The 27,822-nt window shown below is 39.8% G+C and overlaps 1 protein-coding gene across 8 annotated transcripts in view; it reads left to right on the top strand.

Annotated features, from left to right (window-relative positions):
* Window positions 1-27,822, top strand: part of cadps2 (Ca++-dependent secretion activator 2) — a 200,163-nt gene that overhangs the window by 159,409 nt on the left and 12,932 nt on the right. The window contains exons 19-27 of one of the 8 annotated variants that reach the window (XM_051382485.1): window positions 1,707-1,848; window positions 3,874-3,993; window positions 5,723-5,752; window positions 9,709-9,864; window positions 10,273-10,420; window positions 14,159-14,173; window positions 16,431-16,505; window positions 17,286-17,369; window positions 17,557-17,589. In XM_051382485.1, the coding sequence (XP_051238445.1) occupies window positions 1,707-1,848; window positions 3,874-3,993; window positions 5,723-5,752; window positions 9,709-9,864; window positions 10,273-10,420; window positions 14,159-14,173; window positions 16,431-16,505; window positions 17,286-17,369; window positions 17,557-17,589 (803 nt within the window). The remainder of the gene's footprint in view (window positions 1-1,706; window positions 1,849-3,873; window positions 3,994-5,722; window positions 5,753-9,708; window positions 9,865-10,272; window positions 10,421-14,158; window positions 14,174-16,430; window positions 16,506-17,285; window positions 17,370-17,556; window positions 17,590-27,822) is intronic. The other 7 variants (XM_051382486.1, XM_051382487.1, XM_051382488.1 and 4 more) reach the window with 7 other exon arrangements.

Consider the following 27,822-nt stretch of genomic DNA (forward strand, 5'->3'; position numbering starts at 1 on the left):
TTCCTCTATCCAAGCCTTCCTTCAGCTCCTTCGGCTTTGTCTCAGAGCCAGCAGAGATTTGGCGAGATGTGAGGCGTTATTTAACATGGCTGATGCCAAAGTACCTCGAATACAGTAACAGACAGGCAGGCAGATAGACAGACAGCCCAAGGGCACTGTTGGGAACAAAAAACTCAGCGTTTCATTATGTGAAGAACCCACAAATCTCCTTTTTTTGTGGCTCATATCTTTTATATTTTTTCTAATTACCATCCTCTGTTAATGCCGTAATTATTCCAAGTGTCACAACATGAGTCAACTTAAATTGGAGCATAATGAGGCAATAGACAGAGCCGAAAAACAGAACGAGCGAAATCATAGTTTTGACTGTTCACATAAATGAGGCTTTCCCTTTTTCATAATTATGTCTGAAGTGAGAAGAAAGAGATCTGTTTGAGTTCAGTCCCGATCAGATACTGGGGTGACAGGGTAAAGTAAAAAATGTTTGGAGGATAATGAAGTTTATTACAATTTGCCTTCTCACATTGACCTCACAGTGATAAAATCTGAACAATCCTTGACTTTTCTGATTGTTCACAGCATTTTTTAAATATTTAAACCGTTCAGAAAATCAACAAAACCTCCACAGTGACCGATGATCGGCTGATCTCAGGTGACATGATTGGATATCTCATCAGCTCTTTGTGGATCATCTTCAACAAGTGTATTATCTTTTAGTTGTTCTGTAGATTATTTAAATGCTCACTTGATTGTCAGCATGCGAAGGCGAGCAGTTGCGAGGGAGGCTGGTTTTACTCTCTGGAGGGCAAAAAGGCTAGTGTTAATCATGACGGCGCAGAGCGAGAGGAATTAAAACTAATGAAGTCCTGAGAGACCAGCCTGCTCGCTTCTCACCCAGCACTCTCTGTCTTTGTCTCTCCTCCTGTGGACTGTTACAGTCCCTAAGGATTTATCTGTCTGTTTTACAGTCTTTCTCAAACCTACAAGGATGGGTTGGGTTGGGCGGGTATCACAATATCCCGAAAACCTGTGCAATCACATTTATTCCTAGAGGAACAGCCCTTCTACAATACAAATTCTACCTTTGAACACCGTTGACACTTAAGGGAAGCACATTATTGTCTAAATGCTGTAGCATAGTTCAACATTTTGAGAAGCACCTTCATTCAATTTCTGTAAAGAGTAAGATGGGAAGATTGATACCACTCTCATGTCTGTACGGCAACTATAGTTAGCTTTTTATAGTGAGTAAATAATTAGCTTAGCACAAAGAGAACAGGGGGAAACAGCTAACCGGGCTCTGTTTAAATGTTACAAAATCTGCCAAATGATACCTCTAAAACCCATTAATTAACATGTTGCATGTTGTTTGTTTAATCCGTACAAAAATTGCAAAAAAACCCACACAATTCTGGACTAGACCAATAGTGCAATTGAACAATACAAGTAAAAATGTGTTTAGCCATTTCTTGCCTCAAATATGTCAAGAACTCCTGAAAAGTAGTTGTGAGCAGAATCTGTTGACCACTGTTGATATATACTGCTTTCAGTACATATTTGCTGTTGCAGATTAGCACAATCTAAATGTCAGTTGGGTACAAGGTTGTGTAATGTAGTCTTCTTTTTCTGTTTTAGTTTTCATGGAAATGGTCTGAAAAGCTATAATATTTGCTCACCTGGTCTTCTCTTGTCCCCGCCCCCCACAGCTCACCTGTGCAATGGGACGTTCCACAAGCACCTGCAGGACCTGTTCGTCCCCCTGGTGGTGCGCTACATCGACCTGATGGAGTCGTCCATCGCCCAGTCCATCCACCGTGGCTTTGAGCAGGAAACCTGGCAGTCCGTCAAGTAAGAGTCCGCCCACCTGTTCCACACCATCATGAGTGATTAGCGTTAGATTTAGGTTCCCTGTGCACTGCAGGATACTTTTCAGCAGCTGGATCAAGTGAAGAATTAAATAATCCTCCACACAGCAATGATTGCACTGTACCATACAGACTATTAATATTTGTCTCTCTTTATTCATATGACATCCAATAGTTTCTATTTCTTGTCAGCATTTATTTACTAATGTGCCAGTCAGAAGATCACATCACATAACACATTATAGATGTAAAAACTATTAAGGAGCGCTTTTGTACTTTTTTGGAATAATTTTAATATGTCCGTCAATTTATGCGCTTTCTAAATGTGTTGCGTTTACATGCAGTTTAAATGGTCGCTTCAGACTGAACAGTGGGGAAATTAATCTAAGAAATCATTTAGACCCGTTTTGTCATTATTTCTAACTATAATGTGTATGAAATGCAGACATCCAGTTTCCCTTTACAAAGTCAGCAAGTTAATGTATATAGCACATCAAGGCATTGCAAAGTGCTTTACGTAAAGCATAAAAGGTACAACAAGATATAAAAGACACACAGGATATAAAGAGACAGAAATATAAAGAGACATAAGTAGGATTTAGAGAGATTTAAAATAGTGTGTGGCACCTCCATCCATTTTTAAGACACATTACCAGATTATTTTGATCACATTAATGGCACACAATGTGTGTGATGTTTTACTTCCATATACAGTATATGCTGCATAGTGGTGGTATTACTCAGATTCTATCTTTATGTGCATTTGAGCTACGATTCGTCTTGAAATAGTCAATTGCTTTTGTTAATAAGTATCAATGTGTGCAAAGATAACGCCAAAAAGTCTTTATCTGATATAATCATCCTCTTGCCATGTACATGAACTCGGCCATTTTCAGTCGTACCTCATTGTCTTTTTTACCTTCTGTTTACTATCAGCGGTGATGATTTGTTGAGGTGGGATACTGGCAGCTGCATGAATGTAACAGAAACAAAAAAAGACAAGGGAACTGAACAAACCAAACACGGCACAGGACAGCAGAGAAACAAAAGGAGGCACAGCTGAATGTATAACATACAGCAAGGACACACTGCAGTCAGGAACAATGGGACTCATGTATGAATGTTTTCTTATTTTTCTCTATTTGTTCTTGCACAAAGCACTAAGAGGAAAATAAGAAAATCCTGACAGCCAAGTCTGTTCTTACCCACCATTAAATGATGCGTTTCATTGTGTGTGTGTGTGTGTGTGTGTGTGTGTGTGTGTGTGTGTGTGTGTGTGTGTGTGTGTGTGTGTGTGTGTGTGTGTGTGTGTGTGTGTGTGTGTGTCCAGTGTGTAACATATAGGAGGATCTACTGGCAGAAATGGCATATAATATTCATGTATTCAATTTTCATTAGTGCATAGTCTGAAAAGAAAAATTAAAAAAAAATGTTACCTTAGAATGAGCCGTATTTATCTACAGAGGGAGCGGCTCCTCTCTACCGAGTACGCCCTGTTGCACCGCCATGTTTCTACAGTAACCCAGAATAGACAAGCCAAACACTGGCTGTAAATAGGGTCTTTCACATGTGTTTGCTAGTTTTGCTTACTCTTGCCACTAAATCTTACACACTGGGCCTTTAAGTGCTGCAGTTGTGAAGAAGGAAAATTCATTATTATGCTTAAACACTTAGTTTCAATATCGTCAAACTTTTCTTATTAGATTTCAGCCTTTCAACGCTTTTTATTTCAGTTTCCGAATATGACATGATTCTGATCTCACAGAGTGTATTCTTTAACAAAAAGCCCCTGAACTGAAAGAAAATAGAATGAATAGAAGACACATTTCAGTTTTATTGATTTCCTATTGATCTATTAGGCTACTACAGGTTGAACAAGTAGCTCCTATTATATGTTACAATTACTAACGGCCTTTGTTACTGTCAAAATTACCTCTCTCTCTTTCATTCTTTCAATATTTTTATTTTCCGCCATCGATCAACCTCACCGCTGACTCTGACCCGGCAGGTCGTTAACTAACAATCTAGCGAGCGTTCCTCTTCCCAAAGTACCCAGCCTCCCTCTCACGCTGCCACAGATGCCCAGCTTCTCCACACCCGCCTGGATGGGACCGCTGTGTGAGAACACGTATGTATAATGGGGGGTAGACTAGACTAAAGGTCATCACACAGTCTTAGAATTTCTAACTAAGAGGCATCTCACTTGTTTCCAAGAGGATATCCATCTGTAAAAAATACCCAGACCCTCACCCAAACAGACCCAAAGACAATAGGACATTACTGATGTTCTGCCTCCAGAGTAAAGTGCTTGGTTTGTTACCTTCTCCAGCTCTGAACCAGCTGGGAAAACCATAAAAAGCCACCTGGTCTGTTCCAGTTTACAACATGTTTCTCTGCGAGCAGTGACAGTGATTGTTTTTCATATGAAGGGCAAAATACAGTAAGTACAAAAAGACTAGTCATGCCAGCAAGACTGTTAGGTTCATTACACGCTAGAAAAAAAGAAACGGAACAACTAAACTGGCAAAAAGTCTTTCTATTGTTCGATCCTTGCCACTGGTGAGTGGTAATGGCTTTATCCAGGTTCTGCTCTACACTGTCTGGCCCAGCCCAGCTTTAATCAGACTCAGATGTACTATAAGCTGAAGGCCAAGATAGCTTTTTGACATGCTTACGGGTTTTGTGTTAAAATGCTAACAACATGCTAGTAACATGCTGTTTTTGAATTAGGCTCTGAGTACAGCTGATCCATCTTTTTATTAGCATACTATTTTATCTAAAGCTAATGTGTAATGTATATTGTAGTAACATGCATACAGTTGCTAATATGCTGACGGTAAACATGCAGTAGACCTTTTCCACAGCAGCCATTTTGACATGAAATAGCATCATTGGTAAAACCTGTGATTACCCTACTACTTCACGGCAAAATGGCTGCTGTGAAACTGGTCTATTGCTAATGCTTACAGGATGCTCATAGGAATTAAGTCATTTGTTTTAGAGGTAATCTATGATTCTGGTGGAAGACTTAAGGGATCACCAACTCAATTTGGGACCATAAATGTCTGAGATCTCATGGAAATGCATCCAGTAGTTGAAAATGTTGAACCAACGGGCTGACAGCATTGCCATTCCCAGAGCTACCATAGATAAAAACTTCAATAGTGAACTAAAGTAGAGCTGGCCTACTCAGACACACATATTCAAGTTAAATTTTTAAAAAGACCAAAGGTTTGTAGTCAGACCCTAATCGTGGTTTAAAGTGAACAAAACGGTGTGCATGGGAGACCAGGAACAGTTCAGGTCTGGCCTTTGGGTTTTCATGGGCTGGGTATGGGTAAAGACTTCTAGCCAGTCCTGTCTTCTGTCTGCACTGAATGCTCTGCAGTCACGTTTCTGTTCATCAGTCTGCTTGTTAGTCAGAAAGTCTGTCAGTAAAATTAATTATTATATCAGGAAACTTCTCAAGTCAGAACTCCACTGATGCCTTTTTACTCCCCCGCATGAAGCCCCGCTCAAGTTTTAATGTTCTATTGTAAAAGTACTTTAATGAAATCGACAAAAACTTCAGTTGAGTCCTGGTCTCTGGGAGTAAACTGAAGAGCATGTAGCATTATTCTCGTCTGAATGAGCCAGGCTCGGCATGAGAGGGAGCTTTGTGGTTTCAAATTGTTTCAGTGACACTGTGGCTCTTTTGTCAGCGGGGCGCCGCCTGCATGCGCTCGTTCCTCAGAGACTCATTGGTGAAGATTTTGTGATGTGCCGTGTGTCACGAATCCTTGTGCTGTGCAGTGTGCATGTTGCATTGTTGTTGCAATATCAGTGTAATAACACAACACCTCAATTTTCTATTGCAGCTTGCAAGGAATAAATCTACCTGACATCTTGTAAGTTGAGCAATTTCTTTGCTTTCACATGTATGAAAGCTATATCCAATAAAACCCACCTGCTCATTTTCCCTCCAAAATGTCCACCTGAAAAAATATACAAAACAAAAAAATAGAAAATCAGTTATCATTATTTTCGGTTATCACTGTTTAACAACATTTTGTACTCCTTGACTCTACCAGGTTTTAACGTATTATTGATTGGTGTGTAGAATTAAAAATGATGCACTAAAAAAATAACTTTGAAGGATCTTCATCGTTGTAAACTGTGGCTCACAAACAAAAAACAAGAACCATCTAGCTTCTCATGTATCACACATCCCGGGACTCCAGCACCAAACAAGAAAAAGATCTGACAGTAAGCCATTTAACATATCTAAAAATTATTTTTAAGCAGAATATGTGGTTCCATTTATCTTGGGCCTCAGAGTGACTTAAAGGTGATGAGGAAACTGTTTTAAATCCAACTAATTAAGCTAAAAACTGGAGGTAATGATGGTTGGTTTATTTTAAAACAATTAGCCATTTAGTCAATCAGCCAAAAATGAACAACCATTCTGATATTTGTTTAAGGGCTAGACTGAATGCACGTTGATTCATTCATTTGACAAAATGTAAATCAGAAAGAAGCCAGTGCTACATGAAGCAGCTAAACACAAGATGGTGCAGGCCTCTTCATACCAGAAAGTACCACAAGAAAAACCTGTTTCTTTGTGACATGTGGTTCTAGAGGCTTGACGACATAGTAAATGCTCACATGGCTAGTTGCTGAACTGTGTAACTGGTGAGCTAACATGCTAGCCATAAGGGAGCATGGGTCTTTAGCGAACCAGGTCAATATAAGACCCCATCTAATTCATTCATTTCATTAACTTAAGCATTAAGCTGCCTGGTATTCCTCAAACTATTTGTCTTTTACATATTCTGGTGTCAAAATGTAAAATAAAAAAATGTCCTAATGTTTTTCTCTATAAAAGATTTATTAGGTTGAAAGAGAACAGAGCAATACTTTCTTTAATGTTGGAGGGTTTCGATTTGACTTTGCAAATAAAGATGTACCTGAGGCTTCTGATGATGAGGAGTTGGATTTTTTGCTATTTATGAATCAGATAATCTTAAGGCAGAACTGGAGCATTAGAATGATAAGGCTAGCTCAGACAACATGAGCTCAGAATGGGACAACGGTAGAGATACTGTCCAAGTAGAGGTCCCAAAAGAAGTTATGACTGATAAGGGAACCTCACATAGTTACCTCAACTGCCTCAACCTTGCTTCTATATCTGCGCAAAAGGTTGTTCTTCCCAAATTTCTTAGCATTTGGGAAGCCAGACGATCTCACAAGCATCGTTGCACTTTCCCAGAAAACATCAGCTGTTGTGGCCATGGCTGGAGAAAAAAGAAAGAGTTGTCACGACATCCATAAACTGTATGCACAGAATAGCTTCATCTGAGAAACATAAACAATGGAGATGTCACATCTGTCTATTCACGCTAAGCTGTAAACAGTTTCAACAGTTGAGCGGTGTGCACATTATGCAATGACCACAAGCAAATGAGTTGTGATTACTGTACTGACTAATTAGGGTTTGGTAGGTGCCGGTCTATGAGAAGTTACAGTGTAGTCTATGTGTAAGATAGTACAGTATAAACATGTAATATAACCTTGTTAATAATTGTTAATAATACATTATTAAACATTTACAAGCAATATGTTTTAAAATAGCTTCATCTGAGTTAGTGGCTGATGTTATCTAGGAGTATTTGGGGAAAAACACCCAATTCTTTCCAGTAGTGATTCCTCTGAAAATAATTTTGTGTCTGAGCATAAAACAGGCAATATGCCAAATTTAGCTACTTTTCTTTTTTTTGTTCAGTTGTAAACTTTGGGTTTTGGACTGTTGTTCGGACAAAACAAGACATTTTAAGACACTTTGGGACACTTATGATAGAACATCACTATTTTATAGACTGAATGATTAATTGTTCAAAACCCCCAAATAATCGAGATGAATCGATTTGTTATTTGCAGTTGTTGTTGCCTATCCATATATCTTCAGCTGTGTGATCAGTGGGCAACCAAAGGTATGATCTGTATTCACCTGCTCAGTCTGTTTTTAGAAAAATTTCTATGTTTTCATGTCTGTTTTAGAGCAAGTGAGTCTGCAGCAGAACTGGCAGGGTTGGTGGCCATGTCGGGGCCACCAACGCTCGACCAGGAGGCTGATTGAGGCTGTGTTTCTTAAAAAGGCTCCTCATTCTGACTCCCCCAGCCTTTCCCACAACACAGACCACTCTGTTCCTCTACCTCACTTCACTTGGCCCTTCTCGATCCAATGAAAAAAGAGAGAAAAAAAGCTGGCACTTCATTAGCGAGCACAGACGGGCGAGTGGGATCGTCCCGTTCCCCGGGGAGCGGGGCGGAGCGTGCTCAGAGAAGAGCACCGCTAATTAGACATGAGGGGGATAGCCACCGAGCGTTTAATTGCACCACGGACTCAGCCCAAAGCGTTTATTCCTGTGCGCCACTTGTTAAGGTAACAGTCTTTTAAAGGCGAAGTGAGAAAAGTGAGGGAGTGAGTGGCGCTTGTTTTAACCCCCCCCCCAATCACCCTCCTACCCCCTCCTCCATCCTCCTGTGGCTGTCATTCTAGCCGGGCGCTGTACACTTGGATGTCGGTGGCGGCAAGCGTTGCCATGTGTTGCTGTGTAACCTGTGCGCAGGGGAGAAGGCGGGGAGACGTCCATCTGTCTCTGTTTCAGCCTGGTGCTGTGTTTACTGAGTGAAACCACACAGCTCTGCACCAAAGCTACCAAGACCTGTTGAAGAAGCTCACTAGAACCTGAATAGACTCATCCTCTGTTAATAGTTTCTTTCGCCACTGGTTGTACGAAATAGCAGCAAAGAGAAGATCACACCAGTGAATCAGCACGTTTGTGCACATTAAAGATAAATCAAGAATATTCTGCCTTTTTTTCTGGTCAGTTTTTAAATCAGCCCTTTAGCTCTTTGATTTATTTTCTTCCTTTCTTCTTTGGAAATCAATTTGCAGCAGAATAATAATCCATCACGGTCGTGATTTGTGCGTTACATGACAGTTTGATATCCTGGGTTTGATATTCAGCTAAAGATGTGTTTATGACCTATTTTATCAGAAAATCAGCCCTTGAAATTAAAAAAAAACCTAAAATTAAATTATGAAGTGAATTTGGTTGTTCTTACACTGAAGTTGTTAGACTTAAATATATGGGTCAGCATTTTACTGATAATGATATACTTAGCTCTACCAAATTACATGCTTCTTTCCAAAAAACTTTCAAGGATATTAGTTAGAAATTACAGACTCATATAAAAACAAAGCATGTCCAAATGTTTCTTTTAAATAGCTAACTTTGCAGCCTCAGGTGTTGGAGTGCTCTTGAACGCATCAACACAAAGAGTTTTCTGAAATGGCCTCTGCTCACAGCTGTATCCCCATCCAACGATCACATTATTTAGACATCAAAACATTCATCTGGGATGGATTCATTTCTCTGCCACATTGTTTAAGGTTCTGCAAGTTGATTTTCGTCGAAATTAACTGGAAACAATGGCTGCCTGCGTAACAGCTCAAACAGGACCAGGACCATTCCAAAAATAAATATATATATAAGTCCAAAACATAAAAACAAAAATGTTCAGATTGAAGTTGTTTAAAATTAGTTTGAGTTAGCAGACGTGCAACTAAACTACTGAAGTGCTTTCTGAATTCTTTTTTAAAATATACCACATTTACTTGAGTGAAACGCTTTGGGAAAGTAAAAGTAGTTTTAAAAAATTGCAGTAATTAAAAATGCCCTCTTCAGTAGAGTAGAGTAATAACCATCATAGAGGATCCTTCAGCCATGTTGGAAAACTCAACAAGTCCATGTCAAAGTTAGTGCTGTTCAGTTAATAACCCTCTCCATCCTCCCCGCAGTAATGGCTCAGCCACATCGGAGGATTTGTTCTGGAAGCTGGACGCTCTGCAGATGTTCGTTCTGGACCTCCATTGGCCTGAGCCTGAGTTCGCCAAACATCTGGAGCAGAGACTCAAACTGATGGCCAGCGACATGATGGAGGCCTGCGTCAAAAGGTCAGACTGAGAGGTAGCCACAGCTGGATCAGGACCACTGGATTCACATATGTCTGGATCGTTTGGCTCTTTGTCTTTATTTTTGTACCACACACCTGCCAACATGAGCCACTTTTTTTAATGCTATGAAGATAGAATACAAGCTAATAAATACACACAGATACCAACCTTCAGTAGCTAGCTTCTGAGTTAGATTTTCGGGCAGCTGGTTTATGACCTCAACCAATACAAATGAGCAAACTCATTTCTAACTTGAAGACTGCGAAGCTCAACAAACTCTCTAGCCTTCTTTTGTGAAGCATGATGGTCTATGAGTTCTAGAAATAATCCTATTTGTTAAATTGTTTCTGTAAAATTCAACTCATTTTGGGCAACAATCAGAAAACCCTTTTGTGTTTTCTCCCACAGAACAAAATCTGCATTTGATGCCAAAATGCAGAAAGCAAGTAAGTCAACAGACTTCCGGGTGCCACTGTCAGTCTGCACTATGTTCAACGTGCTGATGGACGCCAAGAAGCAGTGCTCCAAACTCTGCGTGCTGGACACCGGTGAGGAGGTAAGCTAACAGTCACGAACTAACAGACTGATTACACTGCCTGACATCAGTGATCCGTTATATTCCTATTTGACTTGATCTGGAAGTTGTACCCAAAAAGAAAAGGAATCACCGATGTTAGTCGTCATCTCCAGCTGAGATGTTTATGTGTGAAGTCCGATCTGATGTGTCGATGTGTGTGCCCAAAATCTTCAATAACAACCCATTTTTTAAACTTTTGAAATCTCCCAATATGAGATTGTTTATCATTTATAATGTAACACATTTAAGTTATTTTATAATTATTTACATTTTTATTTCTTGATAATAGTAAATAATACCTACCTACCTCGCATACAAAGTGACAGTTTACCTCACATTTAACCATTTGCATACCAACACATGTTTGGAGGTCTTTACATAGCTTTATCCACTCTTGACAACTGCTAATGCTCACCAAACATACTCCCAGGGTGCATTTTCCCACTACAATTACAGTTTTAGGTTCTGGGAATGCAATGAAAACACTGTTGTGCGCATGATCATGATACTGAGTGTATCTGTTTTATATCCCCCAGACACATCTTCTGAATGTGTTCAAAGTATTTGTGTAGTTTGTAAAGTGCATAGTGTATATGTAAGCACTTAATAACCCGAAACTATGGGAGCAGAAAGATGACAGAGGTTGGCAGAGTATGTTTATCTGCAATTGCTTCTTTGAAGGAAAGTGGGGCTGCAAGGGATTGTTCAGTTAGTTAAGTGAGCAAATTCTCATGTCCAAGTTCACCAAAAGTGAGATAGATTTACTTTACCCTTTAATTTCAGCAATTCCATTGAAATCAACAGATTTCGGTCTGAAATGTTGCTGTTGTGACTAGGCCCTGATCCTGGCAGTATCCCGTCTAGTTTCAGAACACTATAACTAATTTCTAAAATTTCTGAAATAATCTATAACAAGACTAGAAACTGAACTTGGAACAAGATAAATCATCTCAACATTGCCAGAATTCTTTTCTTGAAAAATGAGTCTTGACTAAATCACTTAAAATGGATGGATGTTAGTATTCTCCAGTTTGCATCTCACATTTCACCATCAGAGAGTTGTTGTAGTGAGCTTCTAAAACCCTGAGTCGTCTTTTATTTTCAGCCTCATACTGAACAGGTCAGGTCAGATCAGCCTCTAAAACGTGACTGTTTCCCTCCAAACATCCAGCAGATTGGGAGTTCAGGTGTATTTGTGTTCACTTGAAACGGCCAAATGCTCGACATGAGCTGTTAAATGGATGACCGTGAAGCCTATGTGAGGCGGCAGCCTTGGCGTCGCTGAGAGCGAAACCCTTGGCTGCCGGCAGTCTTGACAGAGAGCTAAGCTCACTGTTCTCTTAACCTTCAGCTTCCTCTCTTTTCCAGCTTCCACCGCTAAAAAACACTGTCTGTCCATTTATTCACACTGACAGAATATCTGCTTGCAGAGAAACACTCTATAGACCAGCTTTATATAAACATACAGAGAGTTTCTAGTGTTATGTTGACATATGTTGTTCAACATTTTAACCCAATTTTATACACAAAAGAGACGAAATAGTAAAAAGGAGCAAAAACGGAAATAGAGGGGAATGAGGTCAGTGTATGCACAGGCCGTAAAAAGGTAGGCTACTTTCAATGCTCAGATTTTTCATATAATCAATAAAGTGCTGCCCACTTTTCTAGACGTTCTTTGTAATGCTGAAATGTTGCCAAATTAAGATAGCATTGGCTCCATCAGTTAAATGAAAATTTGGTGCCTGGCTTCTCAAGCACAGATATTCCAACATGATACAGCCCAGTGTTAATTTTGTTGATGAAGACTATGACGAAAAATATTCGTCAACGAACCTTTTTCACGGACGAAAACTAAATAAAAACTAAATTGAAAGTCAGATATGATGACGAAGACTGTGATGAAATATAACTGACACTTAAGTCAGCAAATATAAATGAGACGAAAATGTTAGGGAGGGACGAATGGAGAAGAGATCCAATCAGAACTACTCTTCTTGTGGGACAAGTTGGGAAGAAATCCAATCAGAGTGAATCTTTGAGGGTAGGTTGATCTATGCAGAAGCAGCAGAGCCATTTTAAAAAGCCGCGGCAAATGCAGGCGTAACAGCTAAACGAGTTTGCAGAACTTTGCACAGTTTCGAGGACGTTTTCCCAAAAGTTGGGTTGTTTACATTATATTTAGTTGTGTTTAGTTGCACAGTCTTAGTTACACAGCTTTGGCTGATTTCAGTTGACTTCACTCGTTAGCAACACGCTAACGTTTTGCAGTGCACCGGGTCCGAGGGCAATGGCATGTCTCATGAACAACAGAAATGTCAGAGCTAGGTCTAGGACGAAAATGAAGAATTGACATCTGGTCACACTTCACATATGACAACAAGGACAACAAGACCGTCTGTGAACCGTGTGGAGCAAAAATTGCTTGGAAAAACACCACCAACTTGAAGTGACATTTACAGACGACTCATCCAGAAATACATGCGAAGGTTAGCATAAGGTTATTTTATCAGATAAACCACCGTGATTTAGTCGACTAAAATCTGCTAATATTTGGTCTACTAAAACTAGACTAAGACTAAAAGACTTAAGACTAGACTAAGACTAAAACTCTTATGATATTAAGTCGACTAAAACTAGACTAAGACTAAAAGATTTCAGATGACTAAAATATGACTAAAACTAAATGGTGTGTTATTCAAAAGACTAAGACTAAATCAGAATTTGCTGTCAAAATGAACACTGATACAGCCTCATTCTACTGTTCTTCAATATCTACACCAATGACTTTTCCCCTTGCTAATGATACATAGATCAGATATCTACATGACCCAACAACTAAAACTGACTGTAGAGAACCAATTGCCGTTAGTGATATAATTACAGGTTAAACACCTTGAATTGACAAGGCAATAAATAAGTGAGTTTTGAGCATTTTGTATCTGTCCACTGATACAAAATGCCAAACTGATTTAATGTCCTTCTGAGTTTCCAAACACAACAAACCTCCATTTGACATTGTATCATATTAAATGTTTCATTCAGCTTGTCAGGATGAACTTCATTCAGCCCAAAAACTCTATCTGAATATAACCTTGATGATTAAATGTTAAGAGTGTTTAATTGAAGACGTGGTTTTGTTCAAATCGTTCTCCAAAGGAGTCAAAAGTTTTCAAAAGAAGAAAAGCTTTTACAACTTTCTGCTGGTTTTTACATAAATTTTTTTCAGCCAACAAGCGGAGATACATCAGGACCCACAGAGACCGAATAACCCAGTAATGTTTGGTTTTATATCCAAGAGTGTGTCCAAGTGTTGCAAATTCTGACAATTACTCTTTCTAAATCAGTGTCTCAATAAAATGTGTCTTGTGTTAGATGAAATGACTTTTAAGAAGAAATGTTTGATTCAAGGTCAAAACTATGATGGAAATGGAAAAAAAAGTTGTATAAACTACAGCCTACTACTACACTACTTCAACTTTAAAACTAAATTAGTGGAGAGATTATCAAAGATATTTCATGGACAAATCATTTCTAGGAAAAGATAAGTAGTTGTATTTCTTTAGGTCTCTCTTCCTTTAATACATTAAAATGTTTTTTAATGGCACTGATTTGTTTTTAAAATTTGATTGGTTGACCATGTTTGCCCTCTTTTCCTTGTCTCATGTCCTCCATGTCCCTCATGTCCATGTGTCCTGCACATCATTGTTTGATTTGCAGATTGACAAACAATGGGTAAGTCCCTCCATCACCTTATCACCTTTTTCCCTCTAACACTTCTTCACACAAGCTCCACCTAAAGAAAAAGTTTCCTTCCTTTGAAAGCTTACTGATCCCAAACCATCAATTAAACACACAAGGAGCCTTCAGCAAGTCAATGAGTCATTTTAGTTTCCTTAGAAACTATGTAAAAGTTGAAGTTGAATAGTTTCAATGATTAACTGAACACACCTGATCCAGCTAATCAGGTGTGGATAAAGCAGCAAAAATGGAAAATTTGCAGTGCTGGGCCTCCGCAGGACCTGAATGAGCGTCACTTCTGTAAAGCATCATATCATCAGCATGTGGTGAAAACCATGTGAATGTTTTTGTTTTGCTTTTTGTTTTTAATTACCTGGTTTCATTTGATTTTGGCTATCATTTATTACATTTACAATCTTTTGGTTCTTAACTCAGCATTAACTCGTCTGGTGCAACCTGTTCTTACTACAATATAGCTTTATAACACCCACACACACTAAGCCACAGTTACATTTAAATTGTTGGTGCAACAGGCTACTGATGTACAATGAGGTTTGAACTTCTACAACAAATCACAGCCTCAATTTAAAAATATGCTATATGCCTTTCACCAGATTTAAAAAAGATTTTTTTTATACTTTATTGATCCACTATGTGGAAATTGTTCTTTCTATGTGATCTTGATTTTCACTGAATGTGGTTCAGTTGGTTGGCATTAATGTTCACTTGCCAGTAGGTGCTCTAAATGAGGCCTCCTTACCTCTGACCCCTGACCAGCAGTCTGAAGGGTCTTGAAAAGATGTCAGTCTGAACTTGATCCAAACCTTTGGTGTGGTCAGTTTTCTGCCACAAGTCTTCAAGTGCTTCCGTCTGCAGCAAAGCACTTGGCCATGCCTGAAGCTTCAGCAACTGCCACTCTTCCCTTTTACCTCTCTTTTTTGGAGAAAACGGCATCCAGATTTTAATGTGTGCATACGTGGGGAGTTCAACTGACAAGCGAGCAGACAGCCTGTGTAGAATCTGTACTTGACAGTTTAATCCAGACAAGAAACTCTTCACTGGAGGAATGAATTCTGCTTTTCTGGGTCCCCATTAAACTCGGTGATCAGCTGAAATCAATGAAAATGCTAATCAGTCTGCTGTCCTTTTGTTGCTGAGGTCATTTAAATAGTGTTGGGGGGGTCATGTTGAAAACGTGACCCAGTTCAGAATCTAAAACATCTCACAGAACTGAAGTAGCAGCGGTGGCGGCAGCTCAACGACCAGATAAATGTTTTTAAAAGCAATAATTGTTCTTTTCAGTTTTTTGGCGCACACATGGCAAAGACCAAACAATTTCTTCTCCTCCTCTATGCTTTTTATGGCTGCCTTTTTAGAAATAAAGAAGGCAAAATCAGCAATGTTAATTGAGGTAAGAAGAGAAAAAAAGAAAAGCTCTCAAGATTTGCCAAAAAGATTCGGCGTGCTGAAAGAGAACTGCCATTTTGCGGACTTGGGGAGGGGAAAAAAAACACAATTAGGGCTGGCGGCGGTGACCTCCCTGGACCCGCAATTTGTCAGCGATCCGTGTGCTTTGTTGATTGAAATTTTTAATTTGGGTGTTCTTTAGACGGCCAGTGAAAGGGCATTGTCGCCAAGAGATGAACTCCCCTGCTGCTGCTGCCATTCAGCGCTCAGCCCCAGCCTTTTTTTTTCTCCTTCCTTCAAGGGAAAAGGTGCCATGAATATGTTTTTAGGGGGGGCCAAACGAGACATGAAATGGCGGATTAATTGAATCTTGTGTGAGCCTTTGGTCCTCGCAGCTGGACCGGTGCTTTAGAGAAATACAAGGCTGCTCTAATTGTAGGGAGACGCACAAAAAGTATCCTTCAGATTCCTTCGCTTTTCCAGCGCGGACGGGAATGTCAGTCAGCCACATAATGGTCGTACTAGCTGCTTAACTCAGCGGCGTTACACGGCTGGGAAGATTTTTCACGCCTCGCCGTGTTGGGAGGGGTGTATGTGTTTGTGTGTGTGTGTGTGTTTGTGTGTGTGTGTGTGTTAGAGTGAAGACTCGATGTTCACACTGAGTGTAGGTTTTTATTTCTGTCTTTTAAATCACAAACAATACTGTTGTTTTGTGTCAGGGAGGCGAGGAGTCAGTTTTGGCCTTTGTGTCCCATCAGTTTTCTGAAAATAATAAAATATTGCTTTCTGCCCCCCCTCCATGTTTCCCGCACCTCCATTCCCCCCTCCCCCTCCCCTCCCACAGCAACAGTACCACTCCAAAATCGATGTTCTGATTGACGAGGCGTTTAAAGACATGATTTCCTCCCTCGTCTCAAAGGTAAATCTCCTTTTATCCTCCCATAAAATCCTCTCACTGGCTGCTTACTCTCAAGCTTTCTTTATTATTAATTATTATTTGTTTTTTTTCTTTTAAATGCTTTAATATTTCGGGGGGTAGTGGGGGCAAGCCTTATTCAAAATTTTAGTAACCATTATAGAATTTTTGAATGGATTTAACACTTTTTAATTCTAATTGTATATTTTACATTTATTTATCTCCTTGTATTTATTTTTGGGGATAATTTATTTATGCTTTGTTTTCCCCTTTTCTTCTTTGAGAAAAATAATCTTTGAAAACATTTTTATTTGATGTTTTTCTTTATTTTATTATTGTTGTTTATTGTTAGAATTTTTTTAAGGATGTTTTTTTTTATGTATTATTTTTCATTCATTTAAGATTTGATCTTGTTTGTTAATATGATGGTTTTATGACTTTTTATTTCCATTTAAAACATATGATGTATTTTCACTTGCCAGTGCAATGAGAATATTTCAGTCTGTTCCTAATAAAACAGGCACAATTTTCTTGTACTTGTACTATATACATTTCTTGTACTGTATCTTAAAAGAAGACTGAATGATGGATTGTTGCACTAGACTCAAGACAGTAGACACTTTTTGGGGAAAATTATTTAAACAAGTTTAAATATTCTAACAGCGCTGGCACAAAAAAAAGAAAGAAAACCAATATACAGACTTTTTGAAAAGGATAAAAGGTTTCTTAAAACTAAGAATGAAGGCAGTAAATTGTTAATGTGTCTTCCCCCTCTGTCTGCAGTTTGCTGCTGTTTTAGACTGCGTCCTCTCCAAGCTCTCGAGATACGATGAAGGGACATTCTTCTCTTCAATCCTCTCTTTCACAGTAAGTAGCCATGTTTTTGTTCGTGAAAACAGAGAGCGCCGAGCTGTTTCTTTCACTGCTCACAGAGGCAACCTGTTATTTGCTGGAAACCAGATCTTCCCAGCTGAACGTCAGTGTCATTCTTCTTCTTCTTCTCCTCCTTCTCCTCCTTCTCCTGCCCCCTCCTCCTCCTGCCTCCCCCTGAAAGGTGAAAGCAGCTGCCAAATATGTGGAAGTCCCTGTGAGTCAGTCGATTTGCCTGCTGTTTTATTATTCACCCTGTCCATCACAATCAGTGTCCATATTTGTGTTTCCATCCACATTCAGACAGTTGAAGTGTCGGGTGGAAAATAACGCAGCCTAGAAATGCAAAGCAGCCGATGTTTGCATTCAGCCTCAGTCATGTGCTTGTTGGTTTTTTTTTTAAGTTTGTCATCATACGGTTCTAAACATGTGAAACATAAAGAGGGGTTTTATTCCATCTGCAGCTCCACAGTTAAAGATCACTCAACAAGCCTAATTAATTGCACTCTTGTCCTTGGAGATGTGTTTTGCTGAAGTGTCGGTTTGTGGGCGGTGGCACCGTTCGGGTGTCGAGCGGTTAATGAACGGTGACGGCATGGCAAAGATCAGAGGCTGCGGCGAACAAGCGGGAGGAGGAGACGACGATGTGTATGACACAAGAGTTAAAGTGTCGATGTGATGAGGCGTTAACGTTTGGCGGCGTTCAAGGTGTGAAGAAGAAAGAGGTTTAATCTCCAGAATTAGATCTCACAAAGATAAGGTGACCCCTCATTCTCCAAAGTGATTAACAGCTAAAAATTAACAAAGTACAATTCCTCTGTGATTCGTGATTTTTGCACGTTTTACATTTTCCATCTCTTTAATATGAATTCTGGCAGTTTTTAAAAGCATCCACTGGGATTAAAGATATAAAATATTTTTTTTCCAAACCTCCTAGGCTTCAATCCAAACAGAACAAAACACTGAGGATAATTTCACCCAAAATGAAAATTAATACATAAAAAGAAAGTGATTTGTCTTACTAGTAGTAGGTTGTAATTAAGTGTTTTTGTCCACTATAATGAAAATAAATTTCCTATTGGATGTGATAAAAAAAAAAGGTGGATATTGAATAATTCTGATGCTCTCAGTAGATCATTTCTATTATTTAATTAGTTTTTTTTAATTTCATTTTATTGATTCATTTATAATTTCTTTATTGTTTACATTATTTAATTTAAGTAATGTAATGACTGTGTCTCAGCCAAATACACTCAGCAATGGACTCACCCATTTCCCTTTCAGCCACCTTCTTTGGCCAAATTATTATGTATCCAATATCCTTACTGTTTCCGGCTGCGACACGTCTGCCAGAGCTGAGAGCAGCCGTTCTAAACATTGCCTGTGATTCCACCAGAAGCATCACAATGCGTTTCAGAGGTGGTTTTCCGCTCTGCTACACAGAGAGTACGCAGCAGTCCTTTTTTTGACAGAAACCAGACACAGAAACAGCATCAAGAATATGGTCACTTTTCAAAATAAAAAACCCTGTGCAGACGCCTGATCATCGAAACAGACAAAAAGGAAACAATTTAACTAGGTAGCCTACTTACCCATGGTAGAAGCACATAAATCAAGGAATAACGTCTAAATCAATAAAATACGGCGGGCAAAAGGCTCCATTTCTGTAACACTCATGGTGGAGTTAGCCAGACGGACCAAATCAATGTCGTAGACGCAATGTCACAGTGCCTTTGCCAGCCATGCCTGGCGGAATGAAGACATTAAAAATAGTGTCAATAAGTTTGCTGTTTTACAAGGGGTTGTGTGCCGAACTGTTACTTTGCTGGGACCAGTAACTTCCTGAAGTCTCTGCCAGTTGCCTAGCTGCTTGTCTACACAGGATGATGATGATGATGATGATGATGCGACTACTTTATTGTCAGATGAAGTCACAGCAAATCACAACCATTTGTAACATTACAGAAAAAACTAAAATTAGGAAGAAGAAACACAAGATGCATACATTTGACATGACGTTATAAATACAGAAGACAGTATTAAACATGCCCTTCAACATGCATTTGATCTGGGATTAAGCTGCATATTCAATTTTAGGATTAACTGGTGCAGCAAAAGAACACTTTAGTCTAACCTTGTTTGATGGTAACAATTTGTATTCACTGTTAAGGACATGGTTGTGGTTAGAGACAGTGGTGTTCACAAGCCTTAATATGTTATTATGGAAGCGTTTCAGCTGAGTTTCATCCGTCTCACAAGCGTCTGACAGATCATATTTTAATCAATACTAGTGATGGGCACGACTAGCAGTCATTCATTAAAAAGATTAACTCCCTGAATTATTCATTGCTTGACCACAGCTCCGCCTGTGAAGTTCAGCTGGAGAAACATTCTGTTTGCAAACTAAAAGCTCAAGTCCTATTGTGTACAGCATATATATGTATGTATATTTTCACAACAGGAGAGGGAGATAGGTGGGCTGGAGCGACTCAGCGACGGTGTATCACTCAGGGCTCATGTTCACTATGTGTAATACGTTCAGTGAGTGAGGATCCATCTGAATGAGTCAGTGTATCCCTGCACGTTCGCTCGCAACTGGCTGAGAGCTCAACCGAACTTTCTGAGATCAGATCGTTTCAGGAAGTGATTCAGTACAGTACGTTCACCTAAAAAAAACATTTTCCGAACGAGTACTAATCAGTACAGCTGTCTACACTGATAACTTAATGGCTCGCTAAGACTGTATTTTTCCATTTTACATGTATAACTTCAGTGATTAGCACTGAAGCTGCTGCTCTGCTAATGTTCATGCTCCACCTCCTGTGTGGACACGGTGTAACATTGAAGCTGCTGTTCATTTTCCATTTCCAACTGACACAGTTGGCAACATCCCCACAGCGTTCCCTAACCTTAACCAAGTGGTTGTTACTGTAACCGTGACAACAAAGGTCAAATAAGTAACTTTCACCCGTTGTTGCACCGTATTAAAAAGACTAAATTAATTCAAATGAGACCTCTGAGATCCTCCAAGCCTACAGCGTTCCTCACTTGGTCCCTCCCGCCTCAGGCCTCCAAACCTCCTCCTGTTCGTGCAAAACTCCTGTGCTAACTGTGTAAACACCAACATTTCCCCGGTGCTCCAAGCTCCCAGTCAGCTCATAGACACACAGTACAGTAGGTATACAGCTAATAAGACTGCTAGCTGCACGGCTTACTGAGCTAACTAGCTACCAGCAGCTACAATTAGCAGTAATTATAGGTTACTCTGCCCCCTGAATTTGACAGGTGGCCACTTCTTACATATTGCACCGTTTTAATGGTTCATATACAATTACTGCGTTCTGTATTTTGGATTTTATACGTTGCATTTGATCCAAACACACCTGATACACAGATGTGGGAACATCCTAAACTGAGTCATTGAGCAGCTGAGATAAAGAACGGCACAACAATATCACCTAACCTCCTTAATCCTCTGCCCCGCCGCGGTACATCCCACCTATCCCATCATGTTCTCTAGTTCCCGTCCAGACTTCCTCCTCAGCTGCCTCCTCCCCTGAAATTATAATGTAACCGCTACCTTGGCCTTTTGGTCTTTTGTGTGGAGGGAACCTGACACACGTAAGCCTCTTTTCCAGGTGGGATGAAGAGCGGGGGGGTGGGACCTCTGAGCTGCCTCGCTGGACGACTCCACCCCCACACCTTGTCACGAAAACGTGATGCTTTTACCCTCATTTGTTAACATTTTGGAGACTTTCTCCTTTTCTTTCTCTGTATTTACATTTATCTGACAACTGAAACTGGTTATTTAAGAGTTTTAAAGTTTTACATTTGACATTCAACATATTCAGATGTTCATGGCTGCCCTTTTACTTTAATTTTACTTTTTAATAGGTGTAATTTAACTTTGGATTCTTAGTTGCATCTTCCAAAGTTTGATCCAGAGCACATTACTGCAATAATGATCCCCTTAAAACATAACATTTCCCATCACTGCAACCTTCCTGTGCCTTGTTGTATTAAGGCCAGAATTATATTGCAGGCTCCTCATTATTCATCATTATTTTTAGATTTTATCAGCTTTGGTCAATTAACATTCATTTTGTGGTTTAGCCAAACTACAAAGTGAAACTGCTGGCTGTCGGTGAATGTGCATCAAGAGCTGCTGTCAGTACTCTCAGCCAATGATCGCCAATCTCTACTGCTTCCATATTTGTAAAGCAAGGTGCTTAAAAAGTCCAACAAAGTGAGTCTGTGCATCAATAAACCAGTTAGTGTTAATACAAACGTGTACATTATTTTGCAGCTCTGTACACTGTAATTAGCAGTCCGACAGACAACTAAGGGCAGGTAGTAAACAACAGTCTGAATCCTTCAAATCACATCAATATGTTAAACTTCCCACACTTATTAGATTTCTGAAGCGTTAAAAGCTGAGCAGCAGTTTATCAGCTTGTAAAACTATAATGTTAACTCACTAAAACATCAGTGGAGAGCTGTCAGCACTGTGGTTTAGATTGTACCTATTACTCAGGTACATATTTAATATAATGATTCCAAATGATTCCTATCTCAGTATGTAGCATTTATCACTATTGTCACCATAGCCATAAATATAAGCTAGGCCTAATTGATCTATGCCAGTAGTTGGTTGAAAGCTTCTTTCTTGATCAAGTTTTTACCCACATGATGTAATACTATAAATATATTGAATGTGTCGAATGTAAATTCTCATAACATTTTATTTTTAATAGCAAATAAATTGCATTTGGCTTTTTCTCAGACAAACCTGGATCAAACACAGATGGTACTGTAATACTTTCTTTACTTTGACTTGAGTAAAATTTTCAGAACAGGACCTTTACTTGTAGTGAAGTACTGCAATACTACAGTACTGATACTGTAAAGCGTTGGAGTCATTCAGCGTGTGTTTCTCTCACTGTCTCACACGTGTTCAGCAGGTCCGACGTGCTCACGCCTGTAGAGCCAAGATACCAGTGACTGACAGCCACACATGCTCATAACAAACATATGCAGACTGGCAAAGCAGGAACACAAACATTGGATGAGTGATCATAATCACTGGCTCTTCACCATCTTAAACACAGCAGAGTCCTGCAGGGACACTTCAAATGTACGTGGGGCTCGAAGCTCCAAGGAATATTTAAAAATGTAATCAACTAACTCCTGTCAGGGGTTTTCTGGAGGTCTGGGTTAAAGATGTTCAACGTGTAATCACAATGTTCCTATTTAAAGTCTGCCTCGGGACTTTTATAAACTAAAGTCATAAAATGCTCCCAACAAACTGTTCCATGAAAACCGTTTAGCAGCTGTATTAAGCAACGCATTAACTCAATGTGCACTTTAGTAGCTCTGTAACTAGTGGCAGCTGGCCAGTAGAGGCCCATAGGGCATCGTCGTCTTAGAAAAAAGTGATAATGATGATGATAATAATAATAGTAAATTATTATTTTGTTTTATAACTAAAAAATAAACAATTTTGGGCGCCCGGTTAGCTCAGTGGGTAGAGCTGGCGACCGATGTACCGAGGCTGAGTCCTTGCTGCAGCGGCCCAGGGTTTCAAATCCGACCTGCGGCCCTTTGCTGCGTGTCATCCCCTCTCTCTGCCCCCCTTTCCTGTCTGTCTTCAGCTGTCACTATCATAAAGGCAATAAAAGCACCAAAAACTATACTTAAAAAAATTGAATATCATAGTCCAATCAACGTTGGTTGTCATTTGTAGCGTTTACTATCTCTCCACCTCACAGCCCTCGACTCCTGTGCTTATGGCCATTCAGTGTCTGAATTGCAAGGACATAATACCATTATTTCTGATTGCATTTCATATAAACAACTGAATAATTCATTAATTCATCGGTGAACAGAAAATTAACATTTGCCTTATAATTTAATCGTCCGAAAATACCAAACAGTATCTAGTTTCTGTTTCTCAGATATGACCATCATCTGTTTTTATTAATTTGTAATGATTCAAAATTATTATCTTTTTAGACTGTTGGTTGCGATATGAACAATCACTTTGGACTGCTGATGGACACAAGAATAAACCAAATCCTTCATCTGTTGCAGCACTTTGAGTTTTTATCGATGCATCAGCAGTTAACGAACATTGACTGATGATGGACAGAGAACGGATGTGTTCTCCCCTGATTTTAGAATCATAAACAGTTATTTTAAATTATAGTGGGACTTTCTGCTGTGATGTGCAAACACACATATTTGTACACACACAACGTGCACCTGGTAGAAATGAAATGAATCCAGGGCAGGAACCGAGGCAGTGTACCGGTGTGTAATTACCCCCCCATAACCACTCATTACCACTCATCCCCTCACTTCAAACCACCCCCCCCCCCCCATCTGTATGCGAACAGGAACACCACTTAATTTTACAGTCTCAATTTTTTTTTCGTCAACATTTTTGTCAAATGTTGACGAGCAACCAGGCGGCCATTATCCCGGCGCAGAGGGGATTAGTGGTGTTTGGCTACAAGTGAAGAAACAGTGAAGGAGACAAAACAGGCAGAGAAGGCAGAGCGTGACAAGAGCTCTGAGCGGCTTGTATGTGTTTTTTTCTTTCTGTCTTTATTTCCTCTCGTGTTAAAGTCTTAATCTTGGTGGCTGGAACTGTGCCTGCGTCTCCGATCTGTCATGCTGCTTTGTCCCCTCGTCAGAACGAGAGAAAAGAGAGGTAAATGATTGAGCCTAAGCCTTAAGGGGATGGAAGGGGGAGAATTGATGTCTCAAGTGACAACAAGGCAAGTAATATGTTGTCAGTGACACACACACGCAGTCGTGAATGTTGTAGTACAGATTTTTCGCTAGTTGATCTTAGTCATTCTGTTTTGACACTCAGCACACTACCTGGCAACAATACCAGTGTATGGACACCCGAACATTATGCCCATATGTGATAGTTGAACATGTGAGAGTGTGTATAACACGTGTAACAAGATAAAACCAGTCTATCAGACTATCCTTCATCATTGCTAATGCTGTTTGCAATGTTGCTGCAGACTTCTGTTTCAGTGTGGTTGGAAAACTTTCTGCAAATAATTGAAACACAGTAGGTGTGGGCAGAAAACTTCTGACGTGCATTGAAATGTGTCAGCATTAATGTGAACATGACCTGGAAGTGTCTGCTGGAACAAATCAGAGACAACATGACATGACAACATGAAGTACTGTAACACACCCAGTAAGACACACGTGGTTCATTGTCGTCAAGATTTCTAATCGTCATTCAACAGCGATCCTCGATCTGCCAGACTCTCACTTCTCCACTCACTCCAGAGGATTATGGGTATTCTGACAGGCCTGTCAATCACTGGGCCGGACCCCTCCTCTCTCACACTACCTCTCCTTTTCACACACACACACACACACACACACACACACACACACACACACACACACACACACCAGATCCCTTGCAGCCATGTGACCCCACTTTAACCCCTGGTATCTGTCCAGCGGTCTGTCTGAATTACAGCTGAGCGTCTCTGACTGATCTCAGTCTGTCTCTCGCTGTTTGACGCCTGTGAAACAGCTACTGGGACTGTTTTTATCAGAAAACATTTGACTTTCAACTATCAGAGAGGTTTCACCATCTACTGTTCTCTCTCTTCTCAACAGTTTGTGAGATAATAACCTAACCTGTTCCCACACCACTTTTTTACTGCAGTTTTTACCCAGTCTGATAGCTTGTTCTGTGAAGTCTGAAGTTTATTTTTGATTGCTTTTGGAATGCCATCATATTAAGCACAACAGGCATAGTCAAGGTGACAGTGAATTAGAGCACCTGCCAGTATTTTCGAAGTCCAAAAATGTATTCTGTGGTTAACCTTAACAACCTTAGTACCTTTGTGCTAAATCCATCACAAGATGTCACATCTGTTGTGGTGAAACAGCACTGAGAGCAGGAGCTGCCTGTTAACTACCTGGCTGGTACACTTTCCCACAGCCGCCTCTTTGCTTGTCAAATCACAAACTCAAATTTAGGAACTTGATGTTGTCTGTGATGGAGGTGACATTAAACCATGGAGTTGAAAGTCAAAAGGCAGTTATTTTTTCCTCCAACATTAGCATGTGACAGTTTTTGTTTCTTTCGTTTTTTTTTTTTTTTTTTTTTTGATGAGCAAAAGGTCGTAATCCCAAATTTATAATCAGTCTCCAACCTGCCTTTTGCCTTTAAGTGAAGCCAAAAGGTTTCTGGGCTTCTTGAGGCTCCATTTCCTTGTTTTTCCATGGGGGACCTGATGTGCCATGCTCAGCAGCGCTGTAGCAGAACAACAATCCCCCGGGGCTGACGCATGCCGGCTCACAGAAAACGGGTGTGAAAGATGTCAAAGCAATTACAATAAGCATTACAGTTGTAATCTCCCCTGACAACAGGGAGTGTGAATGAAAAGGGCTTTACCCACTTCTTCTTTCTGTGGCCTCTCCCCGCCAAACAAACTGCTGGCTTCCACAGCAGTTAATGTTTCCTCCGGTGTAACAGCTTCGTCAGCTTCTTGTTACTACCAACACGGAGAAGGTAGATTATTATTTTTCCTCTTTTCACCCAGGAAGCAGCAGGTGTTCCCTGTGTTGTTGGAATGATTGTGTGTTATCCTTAACAGAAAGTCTGGAAGGTCTCTGTAAGGAAAATGCTTTTAATAAATCACATTATTGATTATGTGCTAAATATATGTATTTTGTTTATCGTAATTTTGTCATTTACACCCTGTAATTTACTAAATGTGTTCCCTCGAGGTATGTGTTTTTACAGTGAAATCAGTGCCCACACCAGTGCTTTGGAACGACGGGTTATGTTCAAAATGAAGTAGTTTGTATGGTAGGTGTGTCATCTGACATCCGAAGACTAAAGTGTTGGAAAAGTGAGATGAAAAAGCCATCCATCATGGAGAGAGGGGAGATGTTAGGCTAAGCTCAGAAAACCACGAGATGACGCGATAATCCATCTTGGCAAGCTTCAAGACGCACTTCAGTCATCCGACAACCGCTAAATTTTAAGCAAACTGACGTATGTAAGTCTCTGACTAAAATCTTAACAAGAATGCCAAAAATGTTCTTTTGACAATAGATTGACTGTGGTCGATTTATCAGTTGATCAAATAAATTAATTCAAAACGTGCAGTGTCTGGGCGCCCAGTTAGCTCACCTGGTAGAGCTGGCGACCATGTACGGAGTCCTTGCTGCAGCCTTTGCTATGTGTTATCCTCTCTCTCTACCCCCCTTTCCTGTCTATCTTCAGCTGTCACTATCAATTAAAAAAGGCAATAAATGACCAAAAAATAAATAAATGTGCAGTGTCTGCCCAACTTCAATCAACCGACAAAAAATAAACTAACTACAAAACTTCTTGCATGTTTTCTGGTTTTGTCCCAGGCTGATGAATTTTTGGGCTGAAGAATCTGTTGATCTGTTGTGTGTCATTGTAGATTGACGCTCATGGTTACATAAGGATACTGTATGATTTCTTCATCAACATCAACACACCTTAATTTTTTTCATTCACTCCCTGGATCAGCTGATCCCCTCTAATGTGCCGTCATTGCTTCCTACAGCATTTTTGGTGTGTGGTACAGATGGAAATCAAAAGCAGAGTGCTGCTGATGTGAAGCTGCAACTTAAATCTCCTTGCTGCACAACTTTACAGCAAAAATAAACATACAGCCTCGTAAAAAAAACACAGTTTTGGTCTCTATAGCTAATTTCTTTGTTTATTTTGTAAGGGGGGTTGATTTTTATATAACTTCCGCGTTGGAATCAAATTAAGTAGGGTTGGTTTGTTTTAAAAAGGTAACGGTGCCTAAACAATGCCTGAACTGTAAATAACGGTCGGACAAAATATTAACTGTTTGAAATAAACTTCAATATATTAATATCAATAAATACAAAACACATAAGATAACATACAGCATAACAAATGCATGTAATAAATGAGTTACAGTTCAAAAAATTATTTTACAGCAATATTATCAGATTTTCTAACCTGAGGAAAGGCTGCTGTCGTCATCATCAATGGTCCCCCCATCAGTGACCGTCACAGATGGTGTGGATTTGATCTTTAATTCCGCCTACAAAGCTCAGGTCTATGTGATATGGGCAGCAATTCAGAGATCTGGAAACTAGGATAGGAATACGTCTCTCTTCCGGAAAATAGATGAAAGAACCCTTATTGAGAGACTAGTGGAACAGAGGCCCAAGCTAATGGAAGAGATGTCAGGACTTCAGCTTTCTATGCATTGTTGTATTTCTTTCCTGTTGACATTATTTTTTGGGGGTCTGTTCCATCTCACTGTAATGAAAAACTCTGCTGCTAAATTTCCAGCTTCACTGTTGTTCTGTATGTGTGCAGAGGTCATCATGTACAGCCAGCAGGCTGTCTTCCAACTGGCTATACTGTAGTGTAATATTAGCTTAT

This window comes from Dicentrarchus labrax, unplaced genomic scaffold, assembly GCF_905237075.1.
Source record: "Dicentrarchus labrax unplaced genomic scaffold, dlabrax2021, whole genome shotgun sequence".
Lineage (NCBI taxonomy): Eukaryota > Metazoa > Chordata > Actinopteri > Moronidae > Dicentrarchus > Dicentrarchus labrax.